Source organism: Hypanus sabinus, chromosome 3 (assembly GCF_030144855.1).
Source record: "Hypanus sabinus isolate sHypSab1 chromosome 3, sHypSab1.hap1, whole genome shotgun sequence".
NCBI classification, from domain to species: Eukaryota; Metazoa; Chordata; class Chondrichthyes; order Myliobatiformes; family Dasyatidae; genus Hypanus; species Hypanus sabinus.
In genome coordinates, this window is record NC_082708.1 from 189,609,915 (window position 1) to 189,625,966 (window position 16,052).

General features: G+C 61.0%; 1 protein-coding gene across 2 annotated transcripts in view; it reads left to right on the forward strand.

Moving 5' to 3' along the window:
• The window catches only part of LOC132391988 (V-type proton ATPase subunit B-like), a 90,210-nt gene extending 75,133 nt beyond the window's left edge, over positions 1-15,077 (forward strand). For both annotated transcript variants that reach the window (XM_059965853.1, XM_059965852.1), the window contains exons 13-14: positions 12,322-12,451; positions 13,262-15,077. In XM_059965853.1, the coding sequence (XP_059821836.1) occupies positions 12,322-12,451; positions 13,262-13,437 (306 nt within the window). In that variant the 3' untranslated portion in view covers positions 13,438-15,077. The remainder of the gene's footprint in view (positions 1-12,321; positions 12,452-13,261) is intronic.
• Positions 15,078-16,052: the final 975 nt, after the last annotated feature.

The following is a 16,052-nucleotide window of genomic DNA, read 5'->3' on the forward strand; positions in this document are numbered from 1 at the left end:
GCATGTCCCGGGCAGAGCCCACGTCAGCACACCGCACGTCCCGGGCAGGGCCCCCGTCAGCACACCGCACGTCCCGGGCAGGTAAACCGTCAGCACACAGCACGTCCCGGGCAGGTAAACCGTCAGCTCACCACACGTCCCGGGCAGAGCCCCCGTCAGCACACAGCACGTCCCGGGCAGGGCCCCCGTCAGCACACCGCACTTCCCTGGCAGGGACCCCGACAGCACACAGCACTTCCCGAGCAGGGCCCCCGTCAGCTCACCGCATGGCAGGGAAACCATCAGCACACTGCACGTCCCGGGCAGGGAAACCGTCACCACACAGCACGTCCCGGGCAGGGAAACCGTCAGCACACAGCACGTCCCGGGCAGGGAAACCGTCAGCACACCGCCCGTCCCGGGCAGAGCCCCCGTCAGCACACAGCACGTCCCGGGCAGGTAAACCGTCAGCTCACCACACGTCCCGGGCAGAGCCCCCGTCAGCACACCGCACTTCCTGGGCAGGGCCCCCGTCAGCACACCGCACTTCCCTGGCAGGGACCCCGACAGCACACCGCATGGCAGGGAAACCATCAGCACACCGCACGTCCCGGACAGGGAAACCGTCAGCACACTGCACGTCCCGGGCAGGGAAACCATCAGCACACAGCACTTCCCAGGCAGGGAAACCATCTGCACACAGCACTTCCCAGGCAGGGAAACCATCTGCACACCGCACTTCCCGGGCAGGGAAACCATCTGCACACAGCACTTCCCAGGCAGGGAAACCGTCAGCACACAGCACGTCCCGGGCAGGGAAACCGTCAGCACACCGCACGTCCCGGACAGGGAAACTGTCAGCACACCGCACGTCCCGGACAGGGAAACCGTCAGCACACAGCACGTCCCGGGCAGGGAAACCGTCCGCACACAGCACTTCCCGGGCAGGGAAACCATCTGCACACAGCACTTCCCAGGCAGGGAAACCGTCAGCACACAGCACTTCCCGGGCAGGGAAACCGTCAGCACACAGCACTTCCCGGACAGGGAAACCGTCAGCACACAGCACGTCCCGGGCAGGGAAACCGTCAGCACACAGCACTTCCCGAACAGGGAAACCGTCAGCACACAGCACGTCCCGGGCAGGGAAACCGTCAGCACACAGCACTTCCCGGACAGGGAAACCGTCAGCACACCGCACGTCCCGGGCAGAGCCCCCGTCTGCACACCGAATGTTCCGGGCAGGGAAACCGTCAGCACACTGCACGTCCCGGGCAGAGCCCCCGTCAGCACACCGCACGTCCCGGGCAGGGCCCCCGTCAGCACACCGCACGTCCCCGGCAGGGCCCCCGTCAGCACACCGCACGTCCCGGGCAGGGCCCCCGTCAGCACACCGCACGTCCCGGGCAGAGCCCCCGTCAGCACACCGAATGTCCCGGGCAGGGAAACCGTCAGCACACTGCACGTCCCGGGCAGGGCCCCTGTCAGCACACCGCACGTCCCGGGCAGAGCCCCCGTCAGCACACCGCACGTCCCGGGCAGGGCCCCCGTCAGCACACCGCACGTCCCGGGCAGAGCCCCCGTCAGCTCACCGCACGTCCCGGGCAGAGCCCCCGTCAGTACACCGAATGTCCCGGACAGGGAAACCGTCAGCACACCGCACGTCCCAGGCAGGGAAACCGTCAGCACACAGCACTTCCCGGGCAGGGAAACCATCAGCACACAGCACGTCCCGGGCAGGGCCCCCGTCAGCACACCGCACGTCCCGGGCAAGGCCCCCGTCAGCACACCGCACGTCCCGGGCAAGGCCCCCGTCAGCACACCGAATGTCCCGGGCAGAGAAACCGTCCGCACACCGCACTTCCCGGGCAGGGAAACCGTCAGCACACCGCACGTCCCGGGCAGGGAAACCGTCAGCACACCGCACGTCCCGGGCAGGGAAACCGTCAGCACACAGCACTTCCCGGGCAGGGAAACCATCAGCACACAGCACGTCCCGGGCAGGGAAACCGTCAGCACACAGCACGTCCCGGGCAGGTAAACCGTCAGCTCACCACACGTCCCGGGCAGGGCCGCTGTCAGCACACCGCACGTCCCGGGCAGGGAAACCGTCAGCACACAGCACGTCCCGGGCAGGGAAACCGTCAGCACACAGCACGTCCAGGGCAGGGCCCCCGTCAGCACACCGCACTTCCCGGGCAGGGAAACCGTCAGCACACAGCACGTCCCGGGCAGGGCCCCCGTCAGCACACCGCACTTCCCGGGCAGGGCCCCCGTCAGCACACCGCACGTCCCGGGCAGGTAAACCGTCAGCTCACCACACGTCCCGGGCAGAGCCCCCGTCAGCACACCGCACTTCCCGGGCAGGGAAACCGTCAGCACACTGCACGTCCCGGGCAGAGCCCCCGTCAGCACACCGCACGTCCCGGGCAGGGCCCCCGTCAGCACACCGCACGTCCCCGGCAGGGCCCCCGTCAGCACACCGCACGTCCCGGGCAGGGCCCCCGTCAGCACACCGCACGTCCCGGGCAGAGCCCCCGTCAGCACACCGCACGTCCCGGGCAGAGCCCACGTCAGCACACCGCACGTCCCGGGCAGGGCCCCCGTCAGCACACCGCACGTCCCGGGCAGGTAAACCGTCAGCACACAGCACGTCCCGGGCAGGTAAACCGTCAGCTCACCACACGTCCCGGGCAGAGCCCCCGTCAGCACACAGCACGTCCCGGGCAGGGCCCCCGTCAGCACACCGCACTTCCCTGGCAGGGACCCCGACAGCACACAGCACTTCCCGGGCAGGGCCCCCGTCAGCTCACCGCATGGCAGGGAAACCATCAGCACACTGCACGTCCCGGGCAGGGAAACCATCAGCACACTGCACGTCCCGGGCAGGGAAACCGTCAGCACACCGCATGGCAGGGAAACCGTCAGCACACCGCACGTCCCGGGCAGGGAAACCATCAGCACACAGCACTTCCCGGACAGGGAAACCGTCAGCACACCGCACGTCCCGGGCAGAGCCCCCGTCTGCACACCGAATGTTCCGGGCAGGGAAACCGTCAGCACACTGCACGTCCCGGGCAGAGCCCCCGTCAGCACACCGCACGTCCCGGGCAGGGCCCCCGTCAGCACACCGCACGTCCCCGGCAGGGCCCCCGTCAGCACACCGCACGTCCCGGGCAGGGCCCCCGTCAGCACACCGCACGTCCCGGGCAGAGCCCCCGTCAGCACACCGAATGTCCCGGGCAGGGAAACCGTCAGCACACTGCACGTCCCGGGCAGGGCCCCTGTCAGCACACCGCACGTCCCGGGCAGAGCCCCCGTCAGCACACCGCACGTCCCGGGCAGGGCCCCCGTCAGCACACCGCACGTCCCGGGCAGAGCCCCCGTCAGCTCACCGCACGTCCCGGGCAGAGCCCCCGTCAGTACACCGAATGTCCCGGACAGGGAAACCGTCAGCACACCGCACGTCCCAGGCAGGGAAACCGTCAGCACACAGCACTTCCCGGGCAGGGAAACCATCAGCACACAGCACGTCCCGGGCAGGGCCCCCGTCAGCACACCGCACGTCCCGGGCAAGGCCCCCGTCAGCACACCGCACGTCCCGGGCAAGGCCCCCGTCAGCACACCGAATGTCCCGGGCAGAGAAACCGTCCGCACACCGCACTTCCCGGGCAGGGAAACCGTCAGCACACCGCACGTCCCGGGCAGGGAAACCGTCAGCACACCGCACGTCCCGGGCAGGGAAACCGTCAGCACACAGCACTTCCCGGGCAGGGAAACCATCAGCACACAGCACGTCCCGGGCAGGGAAACCGTCAGCACACAGCACGTCCCGGGCAGGTAAACCGTCAGCTCACCACACGTCCCGGGCAGGGCCGCTGTCAGCACACCGCACGTCCCGGGCAGGGAAACCGTCAGCACACAGCACGTCCCGGGCAGGGAAACCGTCAGCACACAGCACGTCCAGGGCAGGGCCCCCGTCAGCACACCGCACTTCCCGGGCAGGGAAACCGTCAGCACACAGCACGTCCCGGGCAGGGCCCCCGTCAGCACACCGCACTTCCCGGGCAGGGCCCCCGTCAGCACACCGCACGTCCCGGGCAGGTAAACCGTCAGCTCACCACACGTCCCGGGCAGAGCCCCCGTCAGCACACCGCACTTCCCGGGCAGGGAAACCGTCAGCACACTGCACGTCCCGGGCAGAGCCCCCGTCTGCACACCGAATGTTCCGGGCAGGGAAACCGTCAGCACACTGCACGTCCCGGGCAGAGCCCCCGTCAGCACACCGCACGTCCCGGGCAGGGCCCCCGTCAGCACACCGCATGTCCCCGGCAGGGCCCCCGTCAGCACACCGCACGTCCCGGGCAGGGCCCCCGTCAGCACACCGCACGTCCCGGGCAGAGCCCCCGTCAGCACACCGCATGTCCCGGGCAGAGCCCACGTCAGCACACCGCACGTCCCGGGCAGGGCCCCCGTCAGCACACCGCACGTCCCGGGCAGGTAAACCGTCAGCACACAGCACGTCCCGGGCAGGTAAACCGTCAGCTCACCACACGTCCCGGGCAGAGCCCCCGTCAGCACACAGCACGTCCCGGGCAGGGCCCCCGTCAGCACACCGCACTTCCCTGGCAGGGACCCCGACAGCACACAGCACTTCCCGAGCAGGGCCCCCGTCAGCTCACCGCATGGCAGGGAAACCATCAGCACACTGCACGTCCCGGGCAGGGAAACCGTCACCACACAGCACGTCCCGGGCAGGGAAACCGTCAGCACACAGCACGTCCCGGGCAGGGAAACCGTCAGCACACCGCCCGTCCCGGGCAGAGCCCCCGTCAGCACACAGCACGTCCCGGGCAGGTAAACCGTCAGCTCACCACACGTCCCGGGCAGAGCCCCCGTCAGCACACCGCACTTCCTGGGCAGGGCCCCCGTCAGCACACCGCACTTCCCTGGCAGGGACCCCGACAGCACACCGCATGGCAGGGAAACCATCAGCACACCGCACGTCCCGGACAGGGAAACCGTCAGCACACTGCACGTCCCGGGCAGGGAAACCATCAGCACACAGCACTTCCCAGGCAGGGAAACCATCTGCACACAGCACTTCCCAGGCAGGGAAACCATCTGCACACCGCACTTCCCGGGCAGGGAAACCATCTGCACACAGCACTTCCCAGGCAGGGAAACCGTCAGCACACAGCACGTCCCGGGCAGGGAAACCGTCAGCACACCGCACGTCCCGGACAGGGAAACTGTCAGCACACCGCACGTCCCGGACAGGGAAACCGTCAGCACACAGCACGTCCCGGGCAGGGAAACCGTCCGCACACAGCACTTCCCGGGCAGGGAAACCATCTGCACACAGCACTTCCCAGGCAGGGAAACCGTCAGCACACAGCACTTCCCGGGCAGGGAAACCGTCAGCACACAGCACTTCCCGGACAGGGAAACCGTCAGCACACAGCACGTCCCGGGCAGGGAAACCGTCAGCACACAGCACTTCCCGAACAGGGAAACCGTCAGCACACAGCACGTCCCGGGCAGGGAAACCGTCAGCACACAGCACTTCCCGGACAGGGAAACCGTCAGCACACCGCACGTCCCGGGCAGAGCCCCCGTCTGCACACCGAATGTTCCGGGCAGGGAAACCGTCAGCACACTGCACGTCCCGGGCAGAGCCCCCGTCAGCACACCGCACGTCCCGGGCAGGGCCCCCGTCAGCACACCGCACGTCCCCGGCAGGGCCCCCGTCAGCACACCGCACGTCCCGGGCAGGGCCCCCGTCAGCACACCGCACGTCCCGGGCAGAGCCCCCGTCAGCACACCGAATGTCCCGGGCAGGGAAACCGTCAGCACACTGCACGTCCCGGGCAGGGCCCCTGTCAGCACACCGCACGTCCCGGGCAGAGCCCCCGTCAGCACACCGCACGTCCCGGGCAGGGCCCCCGTCAGCACACCGCACGTCCCGGGCAGAGCCCCCGTCAGCTCACCGCACGTCCCGGGCAGAGCCCCCGTCAGTACACCGAATGTCCCGGACAGGGAAACCGTCAGCACACCGCACGTCCCAGGCAGGGAAACCGTCAGCACACAGCAGTTCCCGGGCAGGGAAACCATCAGCACACAGCACGTCCCGGGCAGGGCCCCCGTCAGCACACCGCACGTCCCGGGCAAGGCCCCCGTCAGCACACCGCACGTCCCGGGCAAGGCCCCCGTCAGCACACCGAATGTCCCGGGCAGAGAAACCGTCCGCACACCGCACTTCCCGGGCAGGGAAACCGTCAGCACACCGCACGTCCCGGGCAGGGAAACCGTCAGCACACCGCACGTCCCGGGCAGGGAAACCGTCAGCACACAGCACTTCCCGGGCAGGGAAACCATCAGCACACAGCACGTCCCGGGCAGGGAAACCGTCAGCACACAGCACGTCCCGGGCAGGTAAACCGTCAGCTCACCACACGTCCCGGGCAGGGCCGCTGTCAGCACACCGCACGTCCCGGGCAGGGAAACCGTCAGCACACAGCACGTCCCGGGCAGGGAAACCGTCAGCACACAGCACGTCCAGGGCAGGGCCCCCGTCAGCACACCGCACTTCCCGGGCAGGGAAACCGTCAGCACACAGCACGTCCCGGGCAGGGCCCCCGTCAGCACACCGCACTTCCCGGGCAGGGCCCCCGTCAGCACACCGCACGTCCCGGGCAGGTAAACCGTCAGCTCACCACACGTCCCGGGCAGAGCCCCCGTCAGCACACCGCACTTCCCGGGCAGGGAAACCGTCAGCACACTGCACGTCCCGGGCAGAGCCCCCGTCAGCACACCGCACGTCCCGGGCAGGGCCCCCGTCAGCACACCGCACGTCCCCGGCAGGGCCCCCGTCAGCACACCGCACGTCCCGGGCAGGGCCCCCGTCAGCACACCGCACGTCCCGGGCAGAGCCCCCGTCAGCACACCGCACGTCCCGGGCAGAGCCCACGTCAGCACACCGCACGTCCCGGGCAGGGCCCCCGTCAGCACACCGCACGTCCCGGGCAGGTAAACCGTCAGCACACAGCACGTCCCGGGCAGGTAAACCGTCAGCTCACCACACGTCCCGGGCAGAGCCCCCGTCAGCACACAGCACGTCCCGGGCAGGGCCCCCGTCAGCACACCGCACTTCCCTGGCAGGGACCCCGACAGCACACAGCACTTCCCGGGCAGGGCCCCCGTCAGCTCACCGCATGGCAGGGAAACCATCAGCACACTGCACGTCCCGGGCAGGGAAACCATCAGCACACTGCACGTCCCGGGCAGGGAAACCGTCAGCACACCGCATGGCAGGGAAACCGTCAGCACACCGCACGTCCCGGGCAGGGAAACCATCAGCACACAGCACTTCCCGGACAGGGAAACCGTCAGCACACAGCACGTCCCGGGCAGGGAAACCGTCAGCACACCGCACTTCCCAGGCAGGGAAACCATCTGCACACAGCACGTCCCGGGCAGGGAAACCGTCAGCACACCGCACGTCCCAGACAGGGAAACCGTCAGCACACCGCACGTCCCGGACAGGGAAACCGTCAGCACACAGCATGTCCCGGGCAGGGAAACCGTCAGCACACCGCATGGCAGGGAAACCGTCAGCACACTGCACGTCCCGGGCAGGGAAACCGTCAGCACACAGCACGTCCCGGGCAGGGCCCCCGTCAGCACACAGCACGTCCCGGGCAGGTAAACCGTCAGTTCACCACACGTCCCGGGCAGAGCCCCCGTCAGCACACCGCACTTCCTGGGCAGGGCCCTCGTCCGCACACAGCACTTCCCGGGCAGGGCCCCCGTCAGCACACCGCACGTCCCGGGCAGGGACCCCGACAGCACACAGCACTTCACGGGCAGTGCCCCCGTCAGCACACCGCACTTCCCTGGCAGGGACCCCGACCGCACACAGCACTTCACGGGCAGGGCCCCCGTCAGCTCACCGCATGGCAGGGAAACCGTCAGCACACTGCACGTCCCGGGCAGGAAAACCGTCAGCACACCGCACATCCCGGGCAGGGCCCCCGTCAGCACACCACACGTCCCGGGCAGGGAAACCGTCAGCACACTGCACGTCCCGGGCAGGGCCCCCGTCAGCACACCGCACGTCCCGGGCAAGGCCCCCGTCAGCACACCGAATGTCCCCGGCAGGGCCCCCGTCCGCACACCGCACTTCCCGGGCAGGGAAACCGTCAGCACACCGCACTTCCCGGGCAGGGAAACCATCAGCTCACCGCACGTCCCGGGCAGGGAAACCGTCAGTACACAGCACGTCCCGGGCAGGGAAACCGTCAGCACACAGCACGTCCCGGGCAGGGAAACCGTCAGCACACCGCACGTCCCGGGCAGGTAAACCGTCAGCTCACCACACGTCCCGGGCAGAGCCCCCGTCCGCACACCGCACGTCCCGGGCAAGGCCCCCGTCAGCACACTGCACGTCCCAGGCAGGGAAACCGTCAGCACACCGCACGTCCCGGGCAGGGAAACCGTCAGCACACCGCACTTCCCAGGCAGGGAAACCGTCAGCACACAGCACGTCCCGGGCAGGAAAACCGTCAGCACACCGCACGTCCCGGGCAGAGCCCCCGTCAGCACACAGCACGTCCCGGGCAGGTAAACCGTCAGCTCACCACACGTCCCGGGCAGAGCCCCCGTCAGCACACCGCACTTCCTGGGCAGGGCCCCCGTCAGCACACCGCATGGCAGGGAAACCGTCAGCACATCGCACGTCCCGGACAGGGAAACCGTCAGCACACTGCACGTCCCGGGCAGGGAAACCATCAGCACACAGCACTTCCCAGGCAGGGAAACCATCTGCACACAGCACTTCCCAGGCAGGGAAACCATCTGCACACCGCACTTCCCGGGCAGGGAAACCATCTGCACACAGCACTTCCCAGGCAGGGAAACCGTCAGCACACAGCACGTCCCGGGCAGGGAAACCGTCAGCACACCGCACGTCCCGGGCAGGGAAACCGTCAGCACACCGCACGTCCCGGACAGGGAAACCGTCAGCACACAGCACGTCCCAGGCAGGGAAACCGTCCGCACACAGCACTTCCCGGGCAGGGAAACCATCTGCACACAGCACTTCCCAGGCAGGGAAACCGTCAGCACACAGCACTTCCCGGGCAGGGAAACCGTCAGCACACAGCACTTCCCGGACAGGGAAACCGTCAGCACACAGCACGTCCCGGGCAGGGAAACCGTCAGCACACAGCACTTCCCGAACAGGGAAACCGTCAGCACACAGCACGTCCCGGGCAGGGAAACCGTCAGCACACAGCACTTCCCGGACAGGGAAACAGTTGCTGCAAAGACATTGCTCATTGAAAGAGTCAGGCTGCAGGATTCACTCTCTCACCCCTCGCCATTCTCTCTCACCCTCTCTCCATTCTCTCTCTCCACCTCTCCATTCTCTCTACCCCCTCTCTTCTCTCCCTCTCTCCATTCTCTCTCACCCCTCGCCATTCTCTCTCACCCCTTCTCCATTCTCTCTCTCCACCTCTCCATTCTCTCTCCCCCCTCTCTTCTCTCCCTCTCTCCATTCTCTCTCTCCCCTCTCCATTCTCACCCCCTCTCCATTCTCTCTCTCCACCTCTCCATTCTCTCTCTCCACCTCTCCATTCTCTCTCCCCCCTCTCTTCTCTCCCTCTCTCCATTCTCTCTCACCCCTCGCCATTCTCTCTCACCCCCTCTCCATTCTCTCTCTCCACCTCTCCATTCTCTCTCCCCCCTCTCTTCTCTCCCTCTCTCCACTCTCTCTCTCCCCTCTCCATTCTCACCCCCTCTCCATTCTCTCTCATCCCCTCTCCATTCTCTCTCACCCCCTCTCCATTCTCTCTCACCCTCTCTCCATTCTCTGCCCCTCTCCATTCTCTCTCTGCCCCTCTCCATTCTCTTTCTCCCCCTCTCAATTCTCTCTCACCCCCTCTCCATTCTGTCTCCCCTTCATTCTCTCAGCAGAGGACTGACCAGTCGGTGTTTCTGGCCAGGACTGTTCAGCAAGACCGGAGTGGAACGGTGACGAAGCCAGAATAAAAGGGTTGGGGGAGGGAAACAACTCATGCAAGGCAGGTGATGGTGGATCAGTTGAAGACGGTCTTACAGAAGTCCTATCGAAGAGAGAAGGGAATTTTAAGGGTAGTAGATGCACCTCAGAGGGACTTTGCAGTGTGCCGGCCCAAGGGGGCTGCAGATACTAGAATGTGCTTTGTTCCATGTTTCCATCCCCTCCTCCCCTCACCATTTTATTTTGGCTTCTGCCCCCTTGGTCGGCCCGGCATGGGCTTCTGTTTAGTCCTCTCCATTGATGCTACCTGACCTGCTGAGTTCCTGCAGCATTTTGTGTGGGTTGCTTTTGATTTCCAGGATCTGTCTCCCTCTCACTTTCTTCCCCTTTCTCCCTCGCTCTCCTTAGCTTTCCATCTTTCCCTCTCTCCTTCTCTTTCTCCCCTTTCTCTTCCTGTCCCCCTCCCTCTCCTTCCCTCCCCATCCCCATGATTCCCATCTCTCTCCTCTCCCCCTCTCCATTCTTCCCTCTTCCTTTCCTCAGCCCCCTCTCTCTCCCTTGCTTCCCTCCCCGTCTTTGTCTTCTCTCCCTCCCCCCTTTCATTCCTTAGCCTCCCTCTCTCCCTCTCTTTGTTTCCCTCCTCTCTTCCCTTCTCTCCTCTCCCATTCCTCTCCCTCTTCCTTCACTTAGCTTCCTCTCTCCTGCTCTCCTCCCCTCATCCTTTCATTTCTCTCCCTCCCTCCATTCCTCTCCCTCTTCTTTCGCTTATTTCTTCGCTCACTCCTGCTTTCATCCCCTTGCCCTTTAATTTCTCTCCCTCCCTCCATTCCTCTCCCTCTTCTTTCGCTTATTTCTTCGCTCACTCCTGCTTTCATCCCCTTGCCCTTTCATTTCTCTCCCTCCCTCCATTCCTCTCCCTCTTCTTTCGCTTATTTCTTCGCTCACTCCTGCTTTCATCCCCTCATCCTTTCATTTCTCTCCCTCCCTCCATTCCTCTCCCTCTTCTTTCGCTTATTTCTTCGCTCACTCCTGCTTTCATCCCCTCGCCCTTTCATTTCTCTCCCTCCCTCCATTCCTTTCCCTCTTCTTTCGCTTATTTCTTCGCTCACTCCTGCTTTCATCCCCTTGCCCTTTCATTTCTCTCCCTCCCTCCATTCCTCTCCCTCTTCTTTCGCTTATTTCTTCGCTCACTCCTGCTTTCATCCCCTTGCCCTTTCATTTCTCTCCCTCCCTCCATTCCTCTCCCTCTTCTTTCGCTTATTTCTTCGCTCACTCCTGCTTTCATCCCCTTGCCCTTTCATTTCTCTCCCTCCCTCCATTCCTCTCCCTCTTCTTTCGCTTATTTCTTCGCTCACTCCTGCTTTCATCCCCTTGCCCTTTCATTTCTCTCCCTCCCTCCATTCCTCTCCCTCTTCTTTCGCTTATTTCTTCGCTCACTCCTGCTTTCATCCCCTTGCCCTTTCATTTCTCTCCCTCCCTCCATTCCTCTCCCTCTTCTTTCGCTTATTTCTTCGCTCACTCCTGCTTTCATCCCCTTGCCCTTTCATTTCTCTCCCTCCCTCCATTCCTCTCCCTCTTCTTTCGCTTATTTCTTCGCTCACTCCTGCTTTCATCCCCTTGCCCTTTCATTTCTCTCCCTCCCTCCATTCCTCTCCCTCTTCTTTCGCTTATTTCTTCGCTCACTCCTGCTTCCATCCCCTTGCCCTTTCATTTCTCTCCCTCCCTCCATTCCTCTCCCTCTTCTTTCGCTTATTTCTTCGCTCACTCCTGCTTTCATCCCCTTGCCCTTTCATTTCTCTCCCTCCCTCCATTCCTCTCCCTCTTCTTTCGCTTATTTCTTCGCTCACTCCTGCTTTCATCCCCTTGCCCTTTCATTTCTCTCCCTCCCTCCATTCCTCTCCCTCTTCTTTCGCTTATTTCTTCGCTCACTCCTGCTTTCATCCCCTTGCCCTTTCATTTCTCTCCCTCCCTCCATTCCTCTCCCTCTTCTTTCGCTTATTTCTTCGCTCACTCCTGCTTCCATCCCCTTGCCCTTTCATTTCTCTCCCTCCCTCCATTCCTCTCCCTCTTCTTTCGCTTATTTCTTCGCTCACTCCTGCTTCCATCCCCTTGCCCTTTCATTTCTCTCCCTCCCTCCATTCCTCTCCCTCTTCTTTCGCTTATTTCTTCGCTCACTCCTGCTTCCATCCCCTTGCCCTTTCATTTCTCTCCCTCCCTTCTTGCCGCTTCCTTTTTGCTCCCCCTCTACTTCCTTCTCTCCCCTTGGCCTTTTCCTTCCTCTCCCTCACTCCACCCATCTGACTCCTGTTCCTCTCTCCCAGTATGCCTGCTATGCCATTGGGAAGGACGTCCAGGCGATGAAGGCTGTGGTCGGTGAAGAGGCACTCACCTCCGACGACCTCCTGTACCTGGAGTTCCTGCAGAAATTTGAGAAGAACTTCATCTCCCAGGGTAAGCAGGGCCCAGAGGGAGTGTCGGACAGGGGGAGAGGAGGGAATATCCAGCTGGGAGGTGCTTGATTATGCTGGCTGCTTTCCTGAGAAAGCGAGTAATGTTAGTGAAGGAACAGAGGCTCAGACAGGTACATGGATGAGAGGGGTAGGGAGCACTGTGTGTGTAGATGGGACTAGGCCAGAATGGACTAGATGGGCTGAAAGGACTGTTTCTGTGCTCTGTGACTCTAACAGAACTCTTAGTCAATGCAAGCTCAGTGGGCTGAAGGGCCTTTTCAAAACATACCGTGAAATGCATCGTTTGTGTTAACAACCAACACAGCCCGAGGACGGACTGGGGCTGGGGGCGGCCCACAAGTGTGGCCATGCTTTTGTCAACAACATAGCCTGCCCACAACTTGCCAACCCCAACTGTGTGCCTTTGGACTGTGGGAGGAAACCGGAGCAAACCCACACAGTCACTGGGAGAACATACCAACTCCTTACAACAGCGGCCGGAATCGAACCCAGGTCATTGATCACTGTTGCCCTTGCGCTAACTGCTGCACCACTGAGCTGCCCCATGTCTAGGTGAGCCTTTCTACTGTTGACGGCCCTTGTCAGCCATGGTTGCCCCATCCTCCTTTTAGAAAACTTCTTCTTCGAGCTGAACTGATCCGCCCAACACTGTTTTGCTGACATCTCTGTTAGTCTCCCCTTCTAATCAACTTGGACGATATTGAGCTTAAGGGTAAACTGGCCATCTCCTGTCACGGGCCAGAGGGGCTGAATGGCCAATGTCCCTCCCTGATGGTGTGCTCTGATGCAGGTCCCTACGAGAACCGTTCCATCTTCGACTCCCTGGACATCGGATGGCAGCTGCTCCGGATCTTTCCCAAGGAGATGCTGAAGCGGATCCCGGCCAACATCGTGTCCGAGTTTTACCCCCGCGAGTCCCGCGAGAGCAAGGAGGAAACTGGGGTTGGGACCGGAACACACCTGTGAGCGTCCAATACAGATTACCTGACCCTGCGTGCTGCCCCACCCCCCACCACTACTGCCTTTACCATCTGCACCCTCCCTGAGCATGGCAACTACCCCACAGCCCCGCTCCCTCTGTTCCTTATCCAGTCCCGGAATACAGTCCACAAGTCTTGGGTGCAGAATTAGGCCATTCAGCCCATCAAGACTGCTATGCCATTCCATCATGGCTGATTTATTATTGCTCTCGACACCATTCTTCTGTTTTCCTCATGACTTTTGATACCCTGACTATCAACCTCCACTTTAAATACCCAATATCTTGGCCCCCACAGTCATCTGTGGCAATGAATTCCACAGATTTACCACCCGCTGGTTAAAGAAATTTCTCCTTATCTCCGTTCTAAATGGACGCCCCTCTATTCTGAGGCTGTGCCCTCTGGTCCTAGACTCCCCCACCACAGGAAACATCCTCTATCCTGGTCTTTCAGTATTGGGTAGGTCCATCCTCATCCGCCTGAACTCTATCAAGTACTGTCTCAGAGATACTAAACACTCCTTGGACCCTCTTCCACCTGAGAACTGTCCCTAATCCAATTTCTCCAAGTTAGAAATGTTTGTCTTTCTGCAGCCACCCACGCTGTCTTGTTCTATAGATATCTGATGGGATTACCTCAGTAATGATAGAACACAGAACAGCACAACAACAGCCCCATCATCCCTGCCAATGCTGATACCAATTTAAACTGTACAGTTGCCTGTACATGGCCCGTCTACCGCCTGTTCATGTGTCTGTCAGTAGATGCCTCTTAACTGTTGCTACGGTCACATCCTGAGACAATATCTAATTAACCTGATGGAATATGTACTGTCCTCCTGCCCCAACTACCTCCATGGAGCACTTTCACCCAAAGGAGTGCATCAGCTCACCCCCACCTTAGAACAGAGAGCATTACAGCACAGTAAAGCCCCTTCAGCCCACAATGTTGTGCTGATCTTTCAACCTATTCTAGAATCAATCTAACCCTTCGCTCTCACATCGCCCTCCATTTTCCATGTGCCAAATAACCTCTTAAATGCCCCTAATGTATCCACCTCCACCACCACCCCTGGCAGGTTGTTCCATGCACTCACCTACCTCTGATATCCTCCCCTCTACTTTCCTCCAATCATCTTGTCCTATTAGCCATCTCAAATTGCGGTTAAGGATGGGCAGGAAATGCTGGTCTTGACCAAGACACCCAATTCCTGAGAATAAAGTTTCTAAAATGTCGACTCGCGGGGCTTGCAAACTCTCTGAAGATCTCCATTTCAGAGACCTTTCACCACAGAGGTTTGGGACTGGAGTCCACCTTGATCCCAGATGCCAATGGACCAGGTCTGGGTTTGTCTGAGATGCAGTGTTGGAACAGCAATGCTGTCAGGAACCCAGTGTCGACCCTCCCTGGAACAATGATGTGGCCCAACCCTGCTTATTAACCCAACCCATCCATTCCTTCTCAGTGTTAACGTGCGTTAATCAGCCTGATTTTAACATCTAAAGAGATTTGAGTTGATTCTGTGCAATGAAACATTAGCTTTAGAATTCTAGATGTGTTGATTTTGGATGTTTATCTCTGGATCATCGTTCTGTGTAACAACTAATAAAGGCTTAAGCTGCGTTATCCTCGCCTCTGCATAGGTCAGGCAGATGAAAGACTCCACAAATAAGGTTGCCAAATACTCTGAAGATAGGGGAGGATGCATAGAGAGAGGAACACAGAGCTAACATTTCATGTCTATAAACACTAAAGATTATGCAGGTGCTGGAAATCTGGAGCAACACACACACACGCCAGGAGAGCCAGCATCCATGGAAGGGAATAAACAGTTGATGTTTCAGACCAAGACCCTCCATCGGGACTCACCTGTTGTTGGAACTAGAACTTTGACAAGAACACATGGAGGGAACAAATTCAGAGATGTTGTTATGCTCTACTGATGGCTGGACTGGTCGATGTTCTATAAAAGGAAAGGAAGGTTCGATTTTAATTGTCGTATGTTCATTGTCACACACACTGTAATACATTGTTTGTGTCAACAACCAAAACAGTCCGAGGATGTGCTGGGGGCAGCCCACAAGTGTCACCACGCTTCCAGCACCAACATAACACACCCATCTTTCCTTTTATAGAACATCAACCAGTCCAGCATAACAACATCTTTGAATTTCTCCGTCTGTGCCCACGCCTAATCCGCACGTCTTTGGAACGTGGGAGGAATGTTCATACATTCAGTCACAGGGAGAATGTACGAACACCTTACAGGAATTGAACCCCACTCTTACCACTGGCACTGTAAAACATTATGTCACCTTGATACCAGCTTAAAATGCCCTCACGAGCAGATCATGAGGTAGCTTCTAGCCTGCCAATATAAGACTATTGAATGGTTTCCGAGTACAATATAATGGACTCACAATCTGTCACATGGCCTTCACATTATTGCCTACCAGCACTGCACTTTCCTTGTAACCTCCTTACAGACGGGCCAGAATTGAAGCCTATTCGGTGATTGTCGGCACTGCAGAGAATTGTGCCAACCATCTCATTACCAGGCCACCCTGCCACACCTGACGTCTGGACTGGCACTCAGTGTTA